Source organism: the organism of the source record quoted next, unplaced genomic scaffold, assembly GCF_019419815.1.
Source record: "Pyrus x bretschneideri cultivar Hongxiangsu unplaced genomic scaffold, Pyrus_bretschneideri_v1 Contig9, whole genome shotgun sequence".
Taxonomy (NCBI): Eukaryota; Viridiplantae; Streptophyta; class Magnoliopsida; order Rosales; family Rosaceae; genus Pyrus; species Pyrus x bretschneideri.
Genome location: NW_025999831.1, coordinates 2,210,279 through 2,236,312, shown reverse-complemented (window position 1 = coordinate 2,236,312; position 26,034 = coordinate 2,210,279). Strand labels below are relative to the sequence as shown.

Below are 26,034 nucleotides of genomic sequence, written 5' to 3'. Positions count from 1 at the left end.
ACTCCAGCAATGACAGCCATGACCCCCAATGGCCCCCAAACCCTAACTCTAGCCACAACCTCCACAACAACATTCCCTTATCCTCCTCGCCCCCGAAGTCTGCCCCTTCGACGATTTGCAAGAGAAAAACAAAATAATAACAACAACAACATTCCCAATAGAAAAACTATCCGTTTTTCCTAGAAAATTATGAGATTTTCCAAGAAAATCAGAGGCATGAGAAATAGAGAGAGAGTTGTGATCTGAGAGTGGCTCTCTTTGATCTGAGTTTCCGATAAATGGTGTATATAGGCGGGTCAGATGAGGAGGAGAGAGTGGAGGTGAAGTCCATGGCGATGGGTTCTAAGAGGGCAAAGCCTCTGCACTAATCTCAACTTGCCGTGTTATTTGAAGTGGGGGAACCAGAAGCACCTATGGTGCCAGAAGGAGAGCTCGGACGCCAACGGGAAGTGGCGGGGAACGGTCTGGGGTTAATCGGCGATCGTCAGCTCAGAGGATTGAGAACTCGCTGGCGGTGATGACTCGGGTAAGAATGGTTTCTGGGTTTTGGGATTTTAGGGATGCAGGTTGCAGGGAGAAAGAGAGAGAAAAAGAGGAAAAAGAGGGTTGGGTGGGAGAGAACTCAGAGAAAGGGATCTAGGTTTTTTGGGGGGGGGGGGACACGAGTTGATGGGTTTTTTTTGGTTTTTTGTTTTTAGTTTTTTTTTTGTTTTTATTTTTTTTTAATATTTAATAATTTTTTTAAATATTTAAATATTTTTTAATAAAAATGGGTCCCATTTTTTGCCATGTCAGCATTTAACAGAAAAAGTAACATAAAAACTGATGGAGGTCTGACATTGGCACAAATTCGTAAGATGAGGTATGACATTGTCAATTTTAAGAGATGAGGTATGAAGGTGTCATGACACCAATAGTTGAGGTAGTTTTTTGTACTTTACCCCAAAAAAAACTACATTTTACCGAGACTTAATTCTTACGAGTTACATGAGGTTTATTTATTAAGATCTAATCCTGAAACAAATATGAGAGAAATCTTAATGTATAAAATACCAAAAATACTCTGGGTAAAATAAATTGACATTGCTAACTTTTCCAACAAACATCAGTTAATAAAAACTGACAGAGGTCTAACATTGGCACAAATTAGTAAGATGAGGTATGACATTGTCAATTTTAAAAGATGAGGTATGAAAGTGTCATGACACCAATAGTTGAGGTAGTTTTTTGTACTTTACCCAAAAAAAAACTACATTTTACCGAGACTTAATTCTTACAAGTTACATGAGGTTTATTTATTAAGATCTAATCCTGAAACAAATATGAGAGAAATCTTAATGTATAAAATACCAAAAATACTCTGGGTAAAAATAAATTGACATTGCTAACTTTTCCAACAAAACATCAGTTAATAAACTTAGAATTTTGTGAAAGAAAGCTGTGAAGCTTCTTCAGAAGACTGTATATACATCCTTCTCTGGTTTCCATTATCTAAAACTAGATAAAATTCATGGACAATATGTTATGTATTAGCTGTAATGTATCATGTAAATTTTCCAATTTCCAGTATCCAAAACTGAATAAACTCTTCTTCTTCAGCTGTATCAGTCACACTTGTATTTTTTTTTTGTGGGCACTGTGTAAGCTTTTTTGGTGGCTGGATCAGTTGGTCTTATTCCATATAGCACGAAACATACAAAGGAGAGCTAAAACACTACTCGCCACCATGGCTAGGTGTTTAAGCTAATAACATTATAAAATACATGCATTAAAAACTAAAACATATGTACATATATGCAGAGATCCTCACACAAAAAAGGAGAGATCTTCCGCGACGATATAAAGAAATATTATAATGTAATTTTACTGAGAAAAAAAAGTTCCAATACCCTTTTTCTTAAAGGAGATAGTAGAATTTCTCATATATATATATATATATATATATATATATATATATATTGTTTGAGAAAATTTCATGCATATATAAAAATGCGAAACAAATATGCAGTGGAGTTTGTATGATAGAGGAGGTAGGGACCCAAACAATGCCTATACAGGTATAGATAATCCAAAACTCTCTACTATTCATTCTTAGCTCATTCATTCCCCAGTCAAAAAGTTTCTTCTATCTTTGTTGGCCTAAAAAGACATAGAAGGGAAAGCCACCAAATAATTTGAACACAAAGCACTCTGCACTGCTACAAAAGGAGCGTTTGAATGAGATGAGGAATATCTACGATTGCTTAGAATACACCCTAACTCTAACTCGCTCTCTCTCTCTCTCTCTCTCTCTCTCTCTCTCTCTCTCTCTCTCTCCTCCACCTCTTCCCAAACACTAGTAACGGTTAACTTGGTTTAAAGAACGAAAGAAGGAAAGAAAAGAAAAGGAAAAGCCATGTCCATATAACTGTAGAAGTACTAGTTGTTAATCTGTGGATGGACACCCATGAGATTTGTGCCAAAGTGCAAGTTTAAATGAGGGTTTTGTATCTTTTCTCTTTTCCCTTCTTTCACTGTCAAGTGCTTTGATATATAAGTTATGGGAACACAAATGCATTTAGAGAGTTGGTAATATTTTATTAAATTTTTTCTTCTTCTGGCTCCTCTCTCTTTTGCTTAAAGTAAAGCACTCTCTCATAAAGCCATAGTACTAAAAGTAAAATATGGCATTATCTACTCAAAAGGGCCGCTCATTTTATGCTTTTGAGCTTCAAATAAGAGCATCTTTGCCCTATACGTGGCCATGTGGGAGAAAGCAATATCCAAGTGAAGAGAGCAGCAAACCAGAAATCTAGAGAGAGAGAGAGAGAGAGAGAGAATAGTGCATATAGATATAGTATATAGTATATAGTATATAGCAATATATAGAGGGAGGCCCTGGACGGCCAGTCGACTTTAAATGTTAGGGAAATGAGAAAAAGTTGCTCAAATTTTGACATGACAGCCTTGTTAATGTAAAGGCGATGGAATTACGTACCACACACTCCTTTTCCCAAAAGTTTCCATTACTTTTTCGCTATTGGTGCACTTAAACTAGTTAAATCTTTCATTATTTATACTTAAAAGGCGGCATCAAACTCACCATGATTCATGAGATAATTTACCTAGATATTAGACATATGCCTACTTCATCAGCTGCAAGCCTTATATATAGTGAATACATTGTCGCTACTATGGTCATAAACCTATTCCATTTTTGCTACAATTAATCAGGATCATGTTGCACTATGCAGGTGCAAGCTATATGATGAACACTCGTGCTTCAATTTGCAGATGGTTGTGCTGTACGTACTCAGCTGCAGGTTGCTGATCAGTTTTTTACTGTGAAAGAACAAGGACCGCACTGAAGCACAAGCTTTCAAAGCACGAGCTTTTGGTGCACTTAATTTGCCTCAGATGAGTGGTGTCCAGTTGAGTTGTGATCACTTAAAGCACGGATTTTCCTGCACTTGATTGCAGCGATTTACATTTTGGTATTCTGATTAGCTAGGCCTGCATTCAACTGGAGCAAGTTACTTTGCCAATTTTAAGAAATGTCTCAAGCTCAAATCTCTCCTACTCCAATATATAGACACGAACATTGTTTTTAAGAAACTATTATGTAGATGTATTGCAAAACAATTACGTCCATTTCTAAATATGTTTTTCACGTTTAGGTGGATGTTTTTGCTTCTAATTACAAATCAAACCAAAGTAAATTTTTTTTAATTGATACAACGATATATTTATGCTAGGAGAGAAGACTCAGGATTAGCTACATAAGAGGCTGGTCATATTAAATAGGTATTGGACTCATCATCTACAAGATTCGAACCTAAAGCCTCTCACTTGTAAGTGAAGAATAACAACATTAACCGTTATATTAAAGTGGCAAACCCAAGTCAGACTTTAGAACATGCGAACAAAATGTTTTTTTCTTTTCTAAATACAAACGATATTTTTACTCTTAACTACTCTAGGAAAAGGGAATGGAAAATGGTTTGAACCTGAGAAGCACAGGGTTGAAGAAAAAGGTTGTAACCACCAGCACTTGCATGAACCAAATGCTAATCTTTTTGTTTCTTGGCAATACTAGTAGTGTATCAAACAAATTGTTTTATCATTAATCGTTTGCGTTCCCCTACCATTTATCAGTATCAATCAGAAAAGATTGTGTTTAAAATGACGATGAAAAATAAAAAAAGAGAGAAAAACAATCGCGGCTAAAAGATTCTTTGTGCGTTAACATGGAAGAACAAAGATGATTAATTTCTTAATCATCCAGGATGAAGATAGTCGACGATATTAATAGTAACAAAAAGCGCTTATGGTTATCTGAAAGCCATTTTAGCTCTCAATTTCTAACACATTCGGTGATCAGTACTGATCTATTATTATAAACAACTACTGTAAATACAACCCTTTTATGTGACAGTAACAAATTTTGAAAGAAGGTGAGATGAAAGACAGAACTCAGCTGAGATTGTTGGCATGCTAACTTACAACAGCAAATAAAAGCTTCACTCGTCTTCGCTCTCTGATAAATTTCCATGACAAGTATTCTGCAGGAGAGGAGCAAGTACGCTCTCGACAGAGGATCTCTGCTTCCTCGTTTCCTCAAGTATTGACAATCGAGCAGCTTCGCAAGCCTTGGCATTCGGAAAACCAAGTGTCCATCTCCCATCAGCCACATGATTGGACATCCCCGAACGATGGCCCTTAACTTTACTTTTATGGAGTTTTGGTTCAAACTCTCTTATCTGAAGATGCAACCATGTCGGATGATCCTCGTCTATTTTTGGCTGTTTCAAGTGAGAAACCAGATTAACTAGTTAGAAAAATAGCAAGGACAAGAAAAACAGTAAAGATACAATAATCCAAAGTTACTAACATATCTTTTTCCTCATCTGTTCTTTCCCACTTCTAAACAGACCCTATAAACCCTAAAGCCAAATAATTCTCACTTCTAACTGCAATTGACCTTTTAAAAAATAAAAGGATACCTTGTCGCCAATTCATCGACTGTCAGACTGTGAGCCTCTTTGTAACACTATATTGTCTTTTGTTCGTATGAAACTCAAAAAACTCGTTTCCCAAAAAATAGAAAAGGCTTTGCACAACTGTATTTCAAGCCTGTATCATAAACAACTCTTCAATATAACAATTGGACTCTAATCTAGCAGAGCGCAAGACCATCAAGAACACCGGCCATAACCATAAGCCTAATTGACACAATTGATCAATGTGAGAATCATAACTAATCAGTTTAATTGACCTCTCACGCTAAAGTCAAGAATTTCAGAGTTGAACTTGATGTTGATATACCAAACATGGCCAGGACAAGAAGCAAGCATATACTATTTTTGGACTTACAATTAAACCAGCCAATGGCGCAATAGCAAGTACAATTCCACGTTGACTACGGAAAGGATGCTTCTCTGCAAGAATCACTTTTCCAGATGTTTTCCTTGACACGGGTATCAGGTAGATATCCCTGATGCCAGCGTTAGAAAATGCAATTGTACATGGAATTCCGGATACTGCAAAAATTTGAAGGAAGTGAGAATATAAAATATACACAGATCATTCAACTATTGAACAATACCCACTTAAAGCAACCTCCGACCCAAAGCTTGCGGATGAACCATCTGAAGCATGTGTATCACTTGAATCAGCAAACGCACTGCTGTCCAGCAAGGGTTGGTCAAGCAATTCCCCTTTGAAAATAGTTGATTTAAGTTGAAGATGTAGAATAAAAACCTAAAATTACACCAAGGGAACCTTCAACGAGAAATCAACATAAAAATAGGAGGAGATTACTAGTACAATATTACAAGAGATGTTCAAATTGATACTAATAATGAGGATTACCTTCACATCGTCAACCATCCTTTGCCAAGCAAAGTATGAAGTTGCATCACCTGCAATATCATACTTCTCTATCATCTAAACCCTTTTCTGAAGCTTTACGACAACAAAAGTACAAAACCATAAAGAAATTTTTTAAATAATTCGAAGAAATTATGTACCATCTGTAGTTTGTTGGCTAACGTCAAGTTCTAGGAGAAAAAGAGGATCTTTACACTGGGATGATTCCTCGAGAGCTGTACATTTGAAAATAGATAAACTGAATTTAGTAAGTAGTTCCATATTCCATATCAAATCAAGTTGTTTTTTGCCCTACATTGGAATCTGAAATAATTATTGACACATGCTAACAACTGAAGCTTCACATGATATGAGAGAGATATTTTTAATTCAGAATTCATATCCGGCTATTTCAACCTCTGAACTTATAATGATCTCCTGAACTTATAATGATCTCCACACATGAGAGAGATTTTTTAAGAGTATAAAATGATTTTTAGCGTACATCTTAATAGTTTAAGCTTTTGTCAATAGTGTTTGAGACAAAAAAAAAAATTATGGAATAATATCACGAGATCTTGAGTGCGAACCCTTGCAACTACAAGCTCACAAATTATATTGGTACCCATGTGGATTTCAGTAGGAAGAGATGGTATAATATGAAAAATGTTGGTCTATATCCTAACAGCTTAATCTTTTGGGAACAATGGAACTAAATTACCACCACCATCCATAAAAGAAACCATATCACCTCCTACCTGCTTTACATTTTGCCCATTCGTTCCTGAAAGCCTCTGGGATATGATCAAACCAGCATCCATCAAGCTCTTTCTGAAGACATTCACGGGACCGCTGATATGACATCTGTCCACATAAACTAGAAAATATAAAACTTTAGAAAGTATGAGACAGATTTACACCGTATCACATCATAGACTACTAGATCATAAGAAAAAATAAATGTGTACTTCAGGCTTGCTTTTCAATCTTACCTCAGAAAGGTCAGACAGCATTCTTCAAACTCTATTTACGTTTATTAGCTACATAGCGCCCAGGCAGATATGAATTTCAAACCAACAGACCTATTTATCTGTAACCCCAATTTACCATCTGTCAAACTTTTTACTTTGAAACCTATAGACAATCCCACGGTTCCCACCATACAGTGTGGTATTCCAAAGCTAGGCCCTGGGAAGGTTGATGTGGTACTATTCCTTCTCAAGGATTTTAAAAAATATCCATCATTATCTCCTCTGGATTTAGAAAGCTCAACCTCAAGTTTTCTAATTTCGAAGTATGAGCTACTTCAAACTCGGAGCTTCAACCAATTACCGGTCATTTTCAGTCTTACCAAGAAAAAATGAAAAACTAAGAAGGTATCAAAAAACATAACCAAAATATAGTGAACAAGAATCATTATCCATTTCATTTTATATACAAGTGCTTCTACCAAATCAGTTAGATCCTTACATTGAATAGCTGGAAGTTACGATGACTAAGCCCTTTTCCATGACAAATCAAAAGCTTCCGCAAGAACCACCCTGTATGCCATTGGATTAGTATAGAGTAAGGTGGTTGACTTGCTAAAACCTTCAATAATGCATTTAATATCTGTAAAATGAAAATTCAGTTCATCATGACACTGAAAGCCACAAGGGTCCAATTTTAAATGGTTAAATTGCTGACCCAAAATGACTAACAAATAGAGATATATTATGTAAATAAACAATAATTATCAAAAAGTCACTGTACCTGATCCATATGCTTCCCTAGGAGATTTCCAATATTTTTATCCACATCCTGTCGGGAAATAAAATTTGTCAATAGATTGTTTCAAGACGGTGGAAGGAAGTAAAATGAATCTTCAAATTGCATATACAAGACTAGTAAATGCAGAACATTCAAACAAAAATGTCAAGTAAGGTATGCATAAACAGGAGAAATGGTTGTCAAGAAGTTTCAAAACTTGAAAAATGAAAATCAATGTAATGGTCTTTAAATGCAACAACAAATACATAATGCGCAGAATAAGAAATACAGCTTCAAGAGACAGATAGACATAAGGATTAATCACCATCATACAAAGAACTATTATACAGTAACTTGCTTTTATTAGTCGGCAGACTAAGTCCTCACTTATTACCAGCTGCAAATTACAGAAAATAGAAAATGTACATTGAAAAAATTGAAGTTACTAACTCACAATCATATCATGCATTCCACTTAATCCAATCATTTGAGCCAGCAAAGGATGAAGATCTGCATCAAGAAAATACAAGATATGAACGAACTCAGTCAGTTCCAAAAAGGCAATCAGACTGATGCATTGAAGTTATGTCTTCTGTACAACACCAGATTCTAAAGTAGTACCTTTTGTTTCTGCTAAAACAAACAACAAGAATAGTGATGCTAGCAATAGACTATGATTCTCGGAGAAAATATGTGCTAGTATTCCACTCCTGCACCAGGAAAACAATTCATAATAGTCAAAATGTATGTAAGAATTATCAATTGTTATCATTCTTTGATATAAGAAATCATTAAATGACCTGTTAACTAACTTAGTGAAATGCGAACGCATTGGTTTTTTAGTCTTATCATTCGAGTACCCCTGCCAAAAATAATGAGAAGGAAACTACATTTCTCTCATTTCTTTGCTCTCTTTTTTCTGGAGAGGAGCTTATAAGAACTAAAACAGAAATTTAACAACCTTTTAATAGAGACAGTATCAGTAGGGAGGCTAGTGTTTTCTGCTCCTTCAGTCTCAGGACTAGAAGATACTATGTTTCCCATTTCACTCAATAGAGATTCAGCATGACCATTGCTCTTAGTTGAGTCCCTTTGAACAGCATCTCTCACACTTGAAGTCATATCAGGATATAAAATTACTTCGGCGACAGAGTTGAACATACCCTTTCCACCAATGACTTGAAGAAGACGAGAAACAGTATAGAAAGACGTAACAGCAGATAGATTTGAGCCCTGGATCATAAATGAAATGCTGAATGAATACAGCATAAAGGAAAAGTATATCATTGCGAATAGCACTATGTAGTATGTACATTACAACAAATGCAGCTTAACATTGAGTTAGCGATGCTTGATCGCGTTTTTTGTGATTACTTTTCAACATATATTAATTGGTTTCAAAAAGAGGGGTGTGCAGGAGGTGAAAAAGGATGTGCAGAAATCATTTCCCAAATGTAAAGTACACAATTCTAGGTTTTCCAATAGGAACTATCTTCCTTCTCATGAAGGAGATAAGAATGTGAATGAAGCGGATACGAGGAAGAACATCTTACATTACTCTGCCCTATCTGCAGTAATGGGAGTAATATGGGAAAGATTAATATTCTGAGAAGATTTTCAGTTACTACTCTACTCAAACGAGATTCGCCTATACCAAGCATGTCCTTCAAGTAATACAGATCATCGACTATCTTATCAGTTTCCAGAAGTATTTCTTCTTTCTTTTGACTTGTACGCATCCTGCATCAATATTAACCATTCAGTTTTGCATATACAAAGTACCTGAATCTTGTTTTACCAAATTGAAGTACACATACTCTGCATCATGGACCAGGGAATCTAGATGAAAGAACTGCTTGCTTAAGCTTGAAACCAAATCTGAGAAATACTTCGAGACGGGAGGAGTTGTTATATATTGATAAACCATATCATCACTAACTGCACAACCAAAAAATACTGTTTAAAATTATGGAAAATGTAATTGCAACCAAATTTCATGAGTCTCTTCTGTTAGCAGGTTAGGAAAGGGGAAAAAAGAGAGATAATAACAGTATACCATTATATATACTGAGAGTTAACGCACGTATAGCTGTCCGAATCATCGTATCCCCATGGTGGGCAAATTTGAGAGCCTCATTATACAGAGGAAATGAAACTACAGCATCCTGTGATTAAAGGACACATGGAAATGAAAATTAATTATGGGTCATGCATATCAGACATGCACACTTAGTAAAGTTCCCACACTTTCTAAATGCCAAAAACAATTTAACAGCACACTAAATAAATGCAGCAACAAAGTAGTGACCATCTTTTAATTATTGATCAAGGTATGAAACAGTGAATGTCATTTCTTGTAACTCATTATTGCTTCTGCCCTTACAAAAACAACATAAATTAAAAAAATTAAAAAAAATGAAAACATATCACTCGAGCCTAGATGATGATGAAAATAACAGATAAGACCCCAAAAAGAGGAAATGCATTACAGTTCTCCAGAGTCCACACATGACAATGAGAACTGAGAAAAAGGACTGGACCAATCCTTGATGGCCCTGCCTGAAACCACTTGAGAACAGAAAATGAGAACATGGGACACATGAAGCGACCTACATGCTGTAGTCTAACAGGCTCAACCTTGAGGCCGAAAACCAAACATTTATAGCTATTGGTTCTTAAATATAGTATGATCCCACTGAAAGTGTACTTTAAACAACGTTTTCACATCCATTACCAATGGTATGCAGGATACAAATACAATTTCGACTGCCATTGCAAACAGAACTGCATCTAACAAGTAAATTATGAATGGTACCAAAAATTTACACAATAAACTCTAACTTACCCCATGAACCTTCAGAAGAAGGCAAAGTGTATCTTTGTTTAACTTATTGCCAACTGCTCTGAGGAGATAGAAACAAGGGAGTTAGACAAGAATAATAAACTTCACAAGTAATGACAACATCAAGCTTACACTGCATCGCAAATGTCGAGTTAAATACATAGAGAGAGAGAGAGAGAGAGAGAGAGAGAGACCTCAAAAAGGAAACGTAATATAATGCTAGATCTCCTCCAAATTCGAACTTATGTCCTATAATATTGTTGATGTAGTCGTTGCTAAAACAATAATCTGCAACAGAAAAACCATAGATCACTAATAAGTACAAGCAATAAGCTTAACCAATGACACAATTGGTGAAAGACAAAAATAGAAAAACAGGAGAAGGCATATTAGAACTGATTTTCCATCATGGTTGCAGCTACCAAATCTTCAGTAAACTAAAAATTGAAGGAGTAAATGTAAATATTGATTTGCATTTAGAATCTTACAAATTGAATGGTCACTATTCATGTTTTGAATCATTATACTCAGATACTGAAGCAACGGTGCCTCAATTCTTGAATTTCTACTGATCTTTAGCACACGCACAAATTCTGCTAAAACTTGGTATTCCATAAAATATCTGCATATAAATTATAAATAACAATTAGAACATGAACAAGAAAAAAAAGCGTGCCCATATAGAAACTTTACCATGAACAACAGTTCATACTCAAAAATTAATGGGTCTTGTCTATCTCCATAAGTAACTAGCTCCACAATGGACTGTAGTAAATCTATGATTAATTCCTGTTCGAGAGTTGGAAAAGGAAAAAGAGAGATGTATGAGTTAAAGGGAAGAAAAAGGTTGATGCTTTAAATTAAATTAAATGAACTTATAGAAGAGTCAAACGAAAGTTACCCTATTATGCCCGTCCACAACTTTGATCTCCCGCAGTTCATTGATTACGTACCTGTATCCATAAAAAGAAAAAAGAAGTATTATTATAAATACTTGATGATGATTATACGATGAGGATACCTATAAATCAACTGTTCCACATTTTCTTCAAATATACAATAAAAATGAAACAATGAGATACACTCTCTGGGCAAAACTTCATTTTACTACTAAATCGTAGATACACTGTAGACATTGTTACCCCTTACCTCTACATTTCCAGAAATCGGGTTTTTAAATTGGTCACCGAACGAGTAACTAAAATTCACCCTCTAAGCCCTCAATCTATCATATGATACAATGTAGGCATTACCTCCACACTTCCAAAAATCAAGTTCTGAATCTGGTTAGAGGACAAGTATCTATATTAAAATTCACCCACCACTCTTTATTCCTTCAAATATACATCAAATTACTAACATCCAAGATTTATTTCCCATATACCATAGCTCTCAATTTAGTTCAACTGAAAGAGCCCAAATTCGACTATTTTGATTACTCTTACTCAAATTTACTAACAATTGTTTATAATAAATGACGGACTAGTCTAACAAGTTGTAAACCCCTAATTTATGAAAAACCTAATTTATGAAATTGGGAGTGAATGCAGAAGTTGAAAAATTGGAGAGGAAAACGAGGGAACTTACTTGAAGTACTGGAGCGAGAAGCGGTCGATGGAGCGCCAGAGAGAGCGCCACATGGTGACGGCGGCGGCGGTTAAGAGACTGACTGACCTGAGCGATCAAACCGAAGACGGCTCGGAGAGCTGTATTTTTGGTATTTTGGCACAAAGGGAAGGGAAGGAAGGTTGGAGATGGGCGTTGTTGTTCGTTGTCGTTGGCTGTTTGGTTGGGGGGCACAACTAACTGTCAACGTTCCTTTCACATTCCCTAAACAAAATACTACACGTGTTCTCCACGCTCACTTCTTAGTAGAACGATCTTACATGATTACTGGTTTAATTATAACAGGGCGTTTCGTCCTTAGAATGTGTTTTAGTGTAAAAGTTTTCTTTATCGTATTAATAATAAACTCGTTTAATATAAATTATTTTTCACTTTGAGTTCTCTATTTAATTTGATTTAGGTCTCGAATCCTTTTATTACATAATGAATCACCGTAACATAACAATTCAAATTGTTTTGATTTAGGTCTCAAATTAGTAGAGCAAACAAATGAATAAGTTCATTTAAGGTATTAAAGTAATCTCATCACCTAAATTGTAAGATTATAATGGAGGTACATTTACGAGGTATATTCAATTGAGATTTTGAGAAATTTTAGTTGATTTATAAATTCATGAATTTTGATAGAGTTTAATTGATTTCTAAATATTCTTAATGGAGGTGTAGTCAATGTGAATTTCAAAGGATTTTAATGGATTTTTTTTAGGTGACAGATTTTAAAGGATTTTAATGGACTTTACAATTCCATATGGATTTTGACAAATTTATGTGGATTTCTATTATAGATTTATATGGATTTGTATGGATTCTTTCTTAGATTTCTTATGATTTTAAAAAAATTAGAAATCACACGCAAAGCTGTGGTATAATTTTTAATGAAACCATGTGGTTGAGATTAACCTTTCCAATTCACTGCAATTGAAACCCTAATTGTTATGTGAATTCTACTACACCGTCTGAAATCACAGTCCTCAATCCAGGGACTAGTTAATTGCATATTTTCATACCGAAGTAATAGCACAAATTAATAACGTTTAGAATGTATACGGGTTGGAGGAATTGATCCAACCCAAGCCAAAGAATATGTCTTTCGAGAGTGACGTTGGTTGGTTTTAACAATGAATGGTGACATTTCAAAGGCACCAAAGCAGAATTGAAAAAGGTGTCTTCTGCAAATAAAAGTACAACAGAGATAGGAAGTAGTTGGAGGGAAAGGAAGCGTCAGCAAGGGAATTTACGTGAGATGTTTGGGCAGTCGGTGAAGAAAGAAAAAATATATTGGTGGTGCTGGGACATCTTCTCATGCCTGCAAAGATTTTACGATCAGCCATGGAAGTCCAAAACGGCTGAGTTCACAGCAGGTCCTCTCAAATGGAGAAGACTGTTCGTCTGGCGTGAAAAGAAATCTGAGGGGAAGGGTTGGATTCTTGATAGCATTTGGTATTTATACCACACACCCTCAAGTCCATTAGAATTCATCACTCATCAAAATCCTAGCAAATCGTTAGTAATTTCATTAATCCTAGACATCTGCAGACTCATTTAAAATCTTAATCGACTATCCTCTATTTCGATGTATTCTTTAAAATCCTCTAAAATCCTAATTTGACTACACTCTAATTTCAAAATCTTTTAAAATCCTAATTGAATATACCCAGATTTTAAAATTCATTAAAATGCTATCAAATCCTAATTTGACTATACCCTTCTAAGTAAAATTTTGAGTGAATTGTCTCAATTCTCAAGGGAGGTGAAATTAGAGAGGCTTAAATATACTACGAAATCTCTCCAACTCCTTCAAATTCCCCACTTTTTAAAATACTTTAAAAATCAATTTCTAATTAAATATACACCGGTAATGTTATAAACTTCTTTAAAATTCAAATTGAATACACCTAAAACTTTCAGAGAATTACTTAAAATCCTGATTAAATAGGATTTGTAAAAACAATTAAAATCTCTCACTAAACCAATTGAATACAACATATTTTGAGGGATTATAATTGGTTATTAGTGTTAGATGATTGATTTTGATATATAACCAAACTATAAATAGGCAATTTAATTCGGTTTAGGAATTTTCGAAGTTGAATTTTTTTTTTTTTTTTTCAGTTTTTCTTCATTTGAACCAAATTCATAAATTTGGATAACTATGGAAGCTGCAATAACATTCAACAAAACTTTCTGTACCAAATTCATATCACAAACATACAACTCCAAAAGTGAGCACTTTGAGGAAGCTTTTCATATTTGCAAGAAAAGAAAAGGAAGAAAGAAATTCCCAAGGCCATTTGATTGTTTTTGTCCGACCGCGCTGCAAAACTATCGGCCATGGTAGTGGCCTGGCCATATCCGAAAACGATCAGTTAGCTCTACGCCTGCTTTTCTCGTATCCATTCAACAAAATCGTCAAGGATCGAAGGCCATGCAAGTTCAGGATCGTAGTTGCTAAGATCTGGAAAACTTATCGAATCGCAAAACCGGTAAAAACCCATCCACTGATCCATGCTTATGACTTTGTAATCACTCTGAATCTTCAGATACTGAGTAAATAACTCAACCTGCGCTGGATATTGGCATCCCAAAACAATATTTAACAACTCGCACATCATGTCTAGATCTATGCCCTTCTGTTTCTCCTCCGTCAAGCAATATATGAATGCGTAGGAAAAGAAATCCATGAAGTCTGATGGCTCCCCCTTGACCGTTTTCTCCAGCTCTGCGAGTGCATTGTTTAATTTATTTACTTTGTTTATCTTTAGGGTTTTAAATCCTTCTTGCCATTCTTCTAGGGTAAAGTATCCCTGTTTTTCGGCTTTCATCTTCCATGCAAGCATCAACATCCTTACGTCTGTGTGTTCAACTTCGATATCTGAACAAAGACGTTCGATCCCCTCTGGCTCGATCAAACCAGAAGACGCATTCGCGTATGAATTAAAGGCGGTATCAACCCGTTTGGCGTTGCGTCCCATGTCGAGCTTATAGGAATTTTTCAGTAATGTTCTTTGATCTCCTTGTGGAGTGCACATAATTATAAGGATACAATCATTCCTTGTAGGGCAAGGAAAACAGTAATTCCTAATCCATTTAGAATAGGAAACAAAAACCTACAAGGAAATCAAATAGAAAGATGTAATTACATTCTTATTCTAATTCGGACTCGCGTACACCAATATATCTTTTAGACTAGGAAACAAAATCCTACAAGGAAATAAAATATATAATATATATTATATTCTTATTCTAATTTGGACTCACGTAGCCACTCAATATTATGGTATAGTGATATTTTTCTTCACTTGGGAATGATAGGTATTAAGTTTGAATCTCGTAGATAGCGAATTCGATATCAAATTAGGTTATCCATTGTGTGGGTTAATTGAATTCCCCCTCCCCCTTAGTGTAAAAATATATCGATGTACTAAAAAAACAAATTGAACTCACGTACACAAATATATCTTTTAGACTAGGAAATAAAATCATACCAAGGAAATAACATATAAAGATATAACTACATTCTTATTCTAATTTGGATTCACGTACACCAATATATTTTCGGATAGTGCTTGTGTCTTGTCTTCTGTTAAAAATGAATCCTACTTTGATAGGAGAATGGACCTTGTATGGGCTTATAAGAGGTTGGGCTACTTCATATATTGCCAATTGGTTTTATGGTGGAACCTCAACTTTCTTCATGGTATCAGAGCAGGTTATTCCACGTGTGAAGGCAAATGGCCACATGTGCTTCACGTCACCCCGTTGTGTTATCCACATGTTAGGCTCAAAAATTCACCACACGTGAGGGGGCATGTTGAAAATAAGTCATACATTGATGGGAGGAATGACTTTGCATGGGCTTATAAGAGGTTGGGCTACTCTCCATATTGCCAATTGGTTTTATAGTAGAACCTCAACTTTCTTCATCCACCTATGATTAATGTACTTCTACCATACAAACATCACAATTCGAACCGTTCATTCTCTTTTCATCATATAAAGATCATATATGGAAAAACTCGTTCAATTTGGAGATCTTTTAGTTCTTCATATGCGTAAAAAAAATGAACGGTTCATTATGAGGATTTTTTGCAAATATGCTCTTTAGATGATGATAAAGAGAATGAACGGTTCAGATTATAATATTTGTATGGTGAAGATGCATTAATCATAGATGTAAAAACTTGAACTGCCATGGCGGAACACAAGCATTATTCATACTTTTCTACTCGTTTGTTTGATGTTGATTTTGGGTTCATCTATACTTTAGTTAGAGGTGAACACATTCATACCGTCATCTATGTTATCACAAACTCGTACTTTAATATAAGTGAATTTGTAACACTCAATCATTAGATCCATTTACAACGGAAGAAAAAAAATTCTAATTCCGTACATTGGTTGTTCATGGGCATCAAAAAGTTCGCAGCCTGGCCGGGACCCCAATGGGCTTTGTTTTAGCCTGACCCTTTTAGTTGGGAGAGTCTTAAACTTGGACTTTAACACTTTGCCCGACCTTGGATAGTGAATCTGGTGACCCATTGAGTTCATGCTCTCTGAGTCTCACCTCAAAAAAAGTTTGTGCATGTGCAATATCCTTTCTTTTCTTTGAGGAGAGTGTCTGGACAAGGGATTTTTTAGTATAAGAAGTTTTAAGTTAAAATTAGTAAGAAATATGCATTACAGGATATTAGATAGAGATCGAAAATGTATTAGTGAACATCACAAAGCCAATAAACTAAGGAATTCAAATGACTCTTTCTATAAAAATTAAAAAAAAAAAAAAAAAAAAACGAGGCACAAATGACTCCTTTCACATAGTCATTTACAAATTTCTCTTAATTCTTTGCATTGACTAATTTATATGCCTTTATCTAATGTATTGTGAAGCATTTCTTAGTAATGTAGCTTACATATTACTTGGAAATCACTCGTCCAAATAGACTATAAAAGGCCAATTAGTGTGGTTTGAAAAGGACCGCTCTCTAGCTACGATCAGATTTGTTATGTCCCCGTTTTTGTTATTGAAAGATTTGTTTCCTCAGTTTATCATTTTATGATTGAGATAACTAACTAAAATCTTTCGACTACAATCAAGATTCGGTTGGAGCTTGAATTGACCTAGCAAAGAGCACCCTGAGTAAGACGCACTAGTGAGTGGCTTCCCTTCCCAATAACAGCGCTATCATGCACCTTTGGCATTTCTTTTTGGTATATTATGCCAAATATGCATGAGGAACATAAATGTACTATATCACCTTGATTAAGCAAAACATTAAAACATAAGATGGTCAACATTCGCCATCATTTTCATGATTTCCTTCTCGACAATTAAGTATAAAACTTACTCAAACCTCACCCGTCCTTCACGGCCTGCTCAAATTACCTTCTTACCTAAACTATAAGACCAACTTCAACCCTTGGAGTAAGTTCTAAATTTTCCCTTCTATTCCACTTACACCCCCACACCCCCCCCCCCCCCCCCAAATAAAATAAAAAATCATTCCAACCCTTGTTCTAAAATAGGGTTAAGTCTTAAAACTCAAAAAAAAAGCCAAATTTAGGTAAAGATTTAGCCCAAGGTTAGTGATGAAGCTCACATGTGAGAGTGGAAGAGAGGGAGTTGGACGACAAGCGCCCAAAACCAATCGCGCCACATGAAGGACGCACTCCAACATTTATCATTGCTACAAAGGGCAGCCCCACCCCATGTGGGTGTCCAGTAAATGTCGACTAAGAAAAGTGAGCCAACAGCTCTTTTGGATGATCAACGGCTGAAATTCAAACGGACCGTTGGTTATCCAACGGTCCACATTTAATTTAGTTAATATTTTTGTTTTATATTTATAATTTCATTAAATTCAACAGCTAATATCTAATATGATCAAATCCAACAGTATAAAAAAAGATCTAACATGTCAAATTTAAATCTAACGGTTAAAATAATTAAAAAAAATTATTTAACTCAAAATTCACCCAAATTTAGTAATTTTTCACTATTTATCAGAATCTAAATATTTTTAGATTAAAATATTCATAAAATTAAATTAGTATAGTGTACATAATTTTTTTTTAAATAAAAATTAGCCCAAATCTATTCTTTAATAACCTCGAGCTAAAAAATTTAGGTTAGAAGGGTTGGAATAGAAAAACTGTTTTTGGGTTAAAACCTAAATTTTCTGGGCTAAAAATTTTAGGTTTTACTCCAAAAGTTGGAGATGGTCTAATCATGCATAATCAGGAACAAGAAGTTTATATAACCTTTGCTACTTTTCTAGCCTGTATAAATGAAACGCGAAAACTCTACCATGTTATGGTATATGGTATGTACGAACAATGGAAGGTCAAGATCTTTTTTATTTTATCTGGTCAAAAAGTCTGGGGAAAAATGTACAATCCGGTTTCATCCCAAGTAGCAAAAAATTTATTTAGTAGGATACTACAATTTTGTTATGTGATGTTACTAATTAATTCACGCATACTTTATCATATGAGTGAAAATGCGTTTGTATTCTAAAATATAATATTAATACCACATCGTTGTGTTCTACTAACATACAGTAGTTTCTCATACACCATTGAAAGCCAAGATACTAATTTGGATAAAACAAATATCTTTGTATATATATAGGTAACTTCTATGATATTTCTGTGAGTTCAACCGTATAGCTCCAACTTATTTAAATAGTCACTGCAAACATGCAGCATCCGGGTCCCAATATATCACGTGACAAAATTGTAAGGAACTAATGCCATAGCTAGGTTGTTCTTTTGTACATCACGAGCGCCGGTTAGAAGAAAACTTTTTTGTCCAAGATTCTGTGAATTATTTTACATTAGGAAAGTAAAGTCTTGTAAATTGTATATAACGTATAAGGTACCCAACGCAATATTATGTTGTTTTACTTTCTATTTTTTTGTTAAATTAATTTTGAGTTAGGTATTTTGATTTTATCTACGTCAACGTACGTCAATTTCTATACGCATGCATACATGAATCGATCAAACGACAATTACGTAAAACATAATTCAATTACAATTCAGAGTAAGTTTGATTATGCAGGCCAGCCTATAACTATTACATGAAGTTTGACTGATGCGATGAGACAAGCTAAAAAAGATTAATTATTGGATCAAACCGTCCTTTCTTGTCATGAGAAGGTGATCGAACATGCCATATGCCTAGCAAGCAGTACTAAAGCACCCCACAAAACACTTCTCTTGGCAAATAATGGTTGGTGAGTGGAGATTCCAAAAGCAAACCACAGGTCGGGTCCTTATTTGGTGACTCATTTCTTTTGTTCTTTTTGAATCACGTGCATGTCTTTCCAATCTTCAAATATCTCACTTATCCACCACGACAAGTTGAACAAAAACCTAATTTTTGTATTCTTACGGGACTTATTTTTCACTTTGGTATTTTTCTACGGGATGGGATTTTTTCTCTGCCATAATTTTATGTATTCTAGCTAGCAGCTGAAGTAGGACCTTCCCCACATGAATAAGGTTTAACCTTAACCACTATGTTCATAACATTATTTCCTTGAAATCATACTAAGGAAATCCCTCTTTATTGGTTAGGTGTCCAGCTAGCTGCATTTTACAATTTCTTAGAAAAATCTAGAGGAAATTTGAAGGGGAGCAATTTTCACACCCTCACTTTCTCCTCCCTAGATACTCTTATTTATTTTTTACCATTTCAGATTGAATAAGCCGGAGCAAAATCAATAAAATAAATAAATAAAGGTGTGTAGAAGAAAAAAAAAGAAAAAAGGTGTTTGAAAATTATTTTTCAAATTAAAACTACCCAAGTTTTGCATCGATTAAAGACTTTTTATCCACTTAATACTACGATTTAGTTATATTTCTCTTTATCTGAAAGTGAGAGTTTCTTACTTTCGAATTCATGAATGACGAGTTCAATACCACTTTACTCTCCCATTACTTTGTGTAAATATATCGTTGCATTAAAAAAAAAAAAAATCATTTCACTGTTCAAACTCCTCTCCATTTTAAGAGTCTAAGAAAAAGCAATTGGAAGTCTTCAAAAAACATAATTTCAAAATTTTCCAAAAATGTCCAAGCAATGACCTATAAGTTTATAACATCCATTCCCCTACTGGTAAAAAGATAACATCATTCCCCTACATCCAAGTCTTGTAGTGTTCTTATTAGCACTTGAGAAAATGACTACCGACCAAAAACGGTGGAAGAAATCGTATGAGAAATTTAAAATCTGACCTTTAAAAACTTCCTGCACTAAGCACATGCAGTGGATGAGAAATAGATGGCTATGGTCATCCTCCTCATCATATATCAAACAATTTGACCCACTCTGCTATGCTTCCTCGAATTGTTGTGGTCCTAAGCTACTTATCCATGCGTCTGTTTTCTTCCTTGAGGAGTTACTAAGCCTAATAAATAGTATGGGGTTCCACCCTGGCCTGGTTATTTTTGGGACCTGAGTAGTTCAAATTATCAAACGCTTGCACATGAATTATATGTGTAACATTCAACTGCGTGTGTATGTTTTATGTGAGAAAGATGATAAATTTTGAGCGAATGCTCATATTAATAGATTGTAAAATTAGACATCACGTCAAGATATTAAGAATAAATCTAATCAAGAATCTAGACTTAGTTACAATTTAGGTATCTTTATGTACGTTGAAATTTGAAGTGTGTGAAGAGTTCATATGGTTATTCTTTCTTGTAGTGTTTTTTTAACGATATAGCCTAATATTAAAACTTTGAAAGTCTCTTATCCAAACATGGCTAAGATTATCAGATTGAAAATCTTAATTCATTCCCTAGTACTTAATCGGATTCGGATCAAAATCGGGTTTAATTACATTAGGGTAATGAGGTTCATGTCTTGTTTTTGGTTCAACTAATAAAGTTCATGTTTTAGGTAATGTGAAATTCACAAATGTGTCGGACGGTGCTCATATATGTATATGCAGCTGATTAAATATAAAACTCTCACCTAAAAAACAACAGATTTGCCAACTGTGGAGTTAAGATGAAAAGGTTGCATTTGCCGGTGATCTAGGGAGCTGCTAAACATGTATCAATATTCTACTTGCCTAGTTTCGCTTAATTACATACCTATCTTCTTTAATCCTAATTAGGTACTATTAAAATATTGAACTGCTAAAGGAAATAATACAATAGAACTTTGAATGCTTAGCTGTCTAAACATGAGAGATTTTTTAGTGTGCAGAAAATACAGTTTGGAACACTAAGTGTAATAATACAATTAGTTGAGTTTTTTTAAGTTTTTAACTAATTGTATTATTATATTTGATGTATTGAACTGTGTTCTCGATACACTAAAAAAAATTTGTCTAAACATAATTAAAATAAATGGTATGAAAATAGCGTTGCAATTGCAAGGTGTAGTTTTGCATATTATTAATTGTTAATTAAGAATTGCATGAAAATATAGATTAAGCTAGGGTAATGAATTGGATTGTTGACCAGAGAGTCAAGGGGCAAGAAAGTTAAGGGGAAAGTGACAGGAAGAAAAATGATTCTGGGAAAAACAGATTAATTTACAAATGAAGATAGGTACGTACATTTGAATTTAATTAAATTGACTAGAGTATTGTAGTACATCTTCTACATCTAAATTCATATATCTTTCTCGTAATTTAGGAGAATTTAACGTAATTATTTTATTGTTTGTTATGAAAAATACGAAGTAGTCCTACTTTTCTCTAAACCTTTTAAATATTAAATATAGCCATGTGATGATTAATTCTTAGGGATGGCAATGGTTCGGTTTGGAAACGAAAATGTTATATTGATTCTTATAACCACGAAAATTAATCATATTCATAACCCCAAATTAACCATCAGAGATTATCCATAACATACCCACCGGATAATCGATTTTCATCAGTTAATAGTTATATTCATCTTTCAAAAAAAAAAAAAAAAATTATACTCATTCGATTGGTGCATAATAATTTAGTATATACTAATTTGGTCATTAAATAGCCACGTTTAATACTAAAAAACAAAACAATGAATGAATTTTTTAGAGTATTGAATAAAACATTGATGATATGTTTGGTGCATAAGAAATATAGTATAGGATTTGATAAATAAGGAATATAGTATAGGGTTAGGTGAACACTATTATATAATATATTAAATATATTATTTGGTTTCGATTCGAAGATGGATACGAATCTCCAAATTCAGATTAGGAGCCCTATAATCATGTTCAAAATCATAACCGATAAAAATTCACGGTTTTTCCTATATTCATAATATATCCAAATTTTCATATCCAAATCCGCTCAATTCGAGCGATTATCCATGATTATCAGACATAACGGTTTGGATTATCATCCCTATTAATTCTTCAGTTCTGGAGATTAAAGATGAATTAATTCTCAGAGCAACCAAACATCCCTAGTTCTTCATACCAAACATCCTTCTTTTACCTCTCGCTGCCCACAGTCCGCTCCAGACCGGCAAAAACATTGCAAATTCTTTCACAAACTAATTGAGATCAAATGGTAAGATCAACTCTCTGGATTGATGATGACAGGTCGCCGTCGTCCACAACGGAGGACGACGATCACAGTCGCTGTAGAAGAAAGGGATTGGGGTGGATCGCATGAAAGAGGGATTGGGGTCACCAGAGAAGAGATAGTTTGCTGGTGGGCCGCCGGAGAAGAGGGATTCAGTGTTGGATGAGGGAGAAGAAGAATGTTTGGTTGGAGAGTTAAAGGTGTCTTTATTGTATTGGACTGTTGGGATGTTAGTAAAGTTAGTGTGGCAATCGGTACTCAAGTATTATCTTTTTAAAAATGATTGAAAATATTTAAAAAATAATAATTTTGAGTCTCAAAAATACTTAAAAGTGCTTCTCGAAAGAATTATGTATTTCTTATAAGAATCATTTGAAGTGTTTTTTCAAGATTTATTTGCATTTTTACTACGGATGGACTCTAAAATTATTTTCATCAGAAGCAATTTCAATCATTTTAAAAGCACTTCCAAACAGATTGAGTTGTCATATACAAAAGAGAGAACTTTATGCATATTGATAACAATGTGAAGCTTGACAATGCTGATTGAAGCACTAATTTAAGCTTAATTTCTGCAATCGAGAAAGCAAATTAAAACTTCTTCTCCATCGTGAAAAACTATCACTAATGTAAAAAAAGACACAATTATTATCCTCTCTACAACTTGCCATCATCGTTTCTCGTCACTGCACAAAAACTTGTTTTGCACCCTTTATTTTTCCTCTCGTCACAATAACGGTGTAGCCGTTTCAAGTAAATCGGTCTAATGTGACGGAGCCTCATCATTTACAGTTCTGTTTCCGGAACCCAAACCTGTCACGCTCCAAATCATACTCCACAAAAAAATTCTGCTGCTGATAATTCCCCAAAATAATGGCAGGTCCACCATTACGCTCTGGACCAATAACCCCATCAGTAACAATCGTCAAGCACGCAACCCCCGAGCTCGAAACCAGCGAAAAGTAATTCGTCAATGGCAGCTCCATCTTAGCACCCCCTTTGAACTGGAAAACCAATTCCGGAAAGTCCAACTTCTCCTCTTTCGAAATATAGAAACAGGGTCTCAATCCCGTTTTGGTTTCCAAGTCCTTTGCTCTCGTGTAATTCGCCATCTGTGACTCAAACTCTTGCGCCACGGCTTCGAAAACCGGCTTCTCCATGAACGTGAAGGTCGATCCGGAATCCACGATCGTCCCGCCATTGCTGTCGGCTCCGGGGACGAGAAACTTGTACGGAATATTCACGTGTTTCTTGCCCACGATGATTTTTCTGAGCAGTACGTAGTAGTACTCGCGAAATGCAGAGTTTGGAGGACCTGGGTTTTTCTGAAACGGCGTGTAGCTCGAGCGCTGAGCTTTCGTGTCGTTTCTTCGGGGATCGTCGGCGCTGCTGCCGCCGGTGTACAGAACAAGGTCGCTGCTTTGTGGGGTGTCGTCGAATTTATGGGAGACTAAGCAGTAAGAGAATTTGGAGAGCCCCATTTGGGACGGCAGCGATTCTGTTCCGCGGCCGAATCCGGCGATTCCGGCTGGCTGCCGGATGGAGAAGAACGAGCAGCCGACGAGAAAATCAGGGACAATTTTCTCGGGAAAATTTAGGGACTCGGAAAGTAAACTCCCAGCTGTTATGCCGGAACCGTACTGGAGTATGTACGGTGGGCAGGCTTGGGAGCAGTTTTGGCGAGTTGGGTCGTTGCAATTCGGGCATTGGGATTCGACTTCGGGGCCGAAAATCCAAGCGCATTTGGGGTTTTTGCAGCCGACGATTTTGCTGGAGGAGGAGAGTTTGGGGATGAAAGTGGGGATTTTTGTGGGGTCGATGTTTCGGAACTGGCATTGAGAGCAAGTGTAGTGTTTGGTGCAGGGGAACCAGACAAGACTGCTGCCGGTGTCCATGATGAAGGAGGTGGTTTGCGGCGGCGTGCCGAAGCGGAGGGAGACGGAGTATCCGCCGTAGCTGTGGGGGAAGAGGGGGACTTGGGTGGAGGGAGAAGGGTGGGGGGATTTTTCGGGGTTTTTGATGTGGTGGGCTCGGGAGAGGGAGGCGGCGGCATGGAAGTTGAGGGATTGGAGTAGATCGGTGGACGGTGGTTTGGGGAATGGGAAGAGAGGGATGGTGAGTTTATATGAGAGAGAAGGGAGCAGGAGAGAGAGGAGAGTGGTGAGAAAGAGGAGGAGGGAGGTGAGATTTGCCATGGGAGCAAGAGACGGTACTTTTCCAAGGTTTGGTTTTGGTGGGGCTTCTTTATAGTGAAAAGGAGGTAAAAAAAAGGGAGAATCAAGTTCGATTTGAGCTACAGAAACCACCCTTTCTTGCACGTATATTACCAGCACATGCCACTTCCTTTGCTTTACTAAAATTTACATGCATTAACTGCTGATGATCATCTTTCTTTTTCAAAAATTACGAAGTCTCTTGAAGATTAAAGGTAATTATTGAATATATATTCGATGAATTGCCTTGTTTTTACACATTTTTTCCTGGAACCTTACTTTTAGAGAAATCAATTTCTTAGCTGATGTAATTGGGGATACGCCACTACATATAATGGCACTTTGCTTTTATGTATGATTATATGCATTGACATGTACAATAAACTAAAACGATATACGATATGTAGGATTATAATGCAATCTCCACCACATAAACAGTTCCACCACTTTAAACTTTCCTTAAGGCTTCAAGCCTTTAACCAAGAAAGAAGAAAAAAAGGTTTCTTCAAAAAAGTTGCAATGATTTTAAACTTTACACTCTCTTTACCAAAGTTTTGTTAGAAAAGAAAGCACTTTGTGTCATTGCCCCCATTAAGCTTCCTTCTACGTTATTTTTATTTTTATTTTTTTTGGTAAAAAAAAAAAAAGGAGGCTAGCGAAAATGTGAACGAGCATTGGTTGTGTGGGAACACAATAAAGAATAGAATTAAGAACGAGGATATTCTAGATAAAGTAGGAGTGGCAGTAATTGAAGATAAGATGAGAGAAAATCGGTTAAGGTGGTTTGGACATGTGCACTGAAAACTTATAGATGCATCGGTTAGAAGATGCGACTATAGATGAAAACTCAAGACCAAAATGGTGGAAGACGGCCTAAGAAGGCTTGGAAAGAAACTATAAGAGAAAATATAAAGTACTTATAGCTAATGACATTTTAATATTCATACAACTGACCACACTTAGTAAAATAAGGCTAGTTATTATTTGTTTTTTGTTTTTTTGGTAAAAATTGCCCATTTTTAATTTGCAATAAACATAATTATTAACTGAAAAACCACAAGATATGGTTGGAAATTATTAGGACAGCTTAGCATGAGAGGAACCTTGCTCTTGATGGGGCATAAAGGTGGGGTACCCTTGTAAATATGCCTTAAATTCCAGCTCCAATTTTGCGGCGTTGAAAATTATAACGGAACGACCTCGAAAAGTCTCGGAT

General features: G+C 35.5%; 3 protein-coding genes across 7 annotated transcripts; all 3 read right to left on the bottom strand.

Moving 5' to 3' along the window:
- Nucleotides 1-4,353: 4,353 nt before the first annotated feature.
- LOC103940696 (protein TRANSPARENT TESTA 9) lies at nt 4,354-12,190 on the bottom strand. 5 transcript variants are annotated; one of them, XR_007255406.1, is made up of 21 exons: nt 12,026-12,190; nt 11,340-11,391; nt 11,151-11,227; nt 10,927-11,060; nt 10,633-10,726; nt 10,442-10,499; nt 9,653-9,761; nt 9,414-9,534; nt 9,150-9,336; nt 8,558-8,829; nt 8,218-8,306; nt 8,051-8,106; nt 7,600-7,647; nt 7,318-7,458; nt 6,606-6,711; nt 6,009-6,083; nt 5,851-5,900; nt 5,589-5,739; nt 5,353-5,519; nt 4,983-5,112; nt 4,639-4,781 (listed from the first exon to the last, which is right to left on the bottom strand). XR_007255406.1 is itself a non-coding variant. In XM_009350859.3 (20 exons), the coding sequence occupies exons 1-20, from the start codon at nt 12,076-12,078 to the stop codon at nt 4,500-4,502; spliced, it is 2,322 nt and encodes a 773-aa protein (XP_009349134.2). In that variant the 5' UTR covers nt 12,079-12,189; the 3' UTR covers nt 4,354-4,499. The 5 variants fall into 5 exon arrangements, 2 of the variants coding, with proteins under 2 accessions (XP_009349134.2, XP_009349153.2); XR_007255408.1 differs by having other exon boundaries at nt 5,599-5,739; XM_009350859.3 differs by lacking the exon at nt 4,983-5,112 and having other exon boundaries at nt 4,354-4,781; nt 12,026-12,189.
- Nucleotides 12,191-14,436: 2,246 nt separating this feature from the next.
- On the bottom strand, nt 14,437-15,036 carry LOC103941554 (DCN1-like protein 4). Its single transcript, XM_009351768.3, has one exon. The coding sequence runs from the start codon at nt 15,034-15,036 to the stop codon at nt 14,437-14,439; it is 600 nt and encodes a 199-aa protein (XP_009350043.1).
- An 8,051-nt stretch (nt 15,037-23,087) lies between these two features.
- On the bottom strand, nt 23,088-24,834 carry LOC103940732 (probable aspartyl protease At4g16563). The gene has a single exon (XM_009350898.3). The coding sequence runs from the start codon at nt 24,798-24,800 to the stop codon at nt 23,388-23,390; it is 1,413 nt and encodes a 470-aa protein (XP_009349173.2). The 5' UTR covers nt 24,801-24,834; the 3' UTR covers nt 23,088-23,387.
- Nucleotides 24,835-26,034: the final 1,200 nt, after the last annotated feature.

Excerpts from the sequence above, each read along its gene's own strand:
- LOC103940696 (XM_009350859.3), bottom strand. The coding sequence starts at position 12,078 with ATGTGGCGCTCTCTCTGGCGCTCCATCGACCGCTTCTCGCTCCAGTAC. Across the intron at positions 9,535-9,652 it reads AACTCTCAGTATATATAATG|TTAGTGATGATATGGTTTAT; the intron begins GTATACTGTTAT and ends TTGGTTGTGCAG. Across the intron at positions 5,901-6,008 it reads TAGCCAACAAACTACAGATG|GTGATGCAACTTCATACTTT; the intron begins GTACATAATTTC and ends ATGATATTGCAG.
- LOC103941554 (XM_009351768.3), bottom strand. The coding sequence starts at position 15,036 with ATGGGACGCAACGCCAAACGGGTTGATACCGCCTTTAATTCATACGCG.
- LOC103940732 (XM_009350898.3), bottom strand. The coding sequence starts at position 24,800 with ATGGCAAATCTCACCTCCCTCCTCCTCTTTCTCACCACTCTCCTCTCT.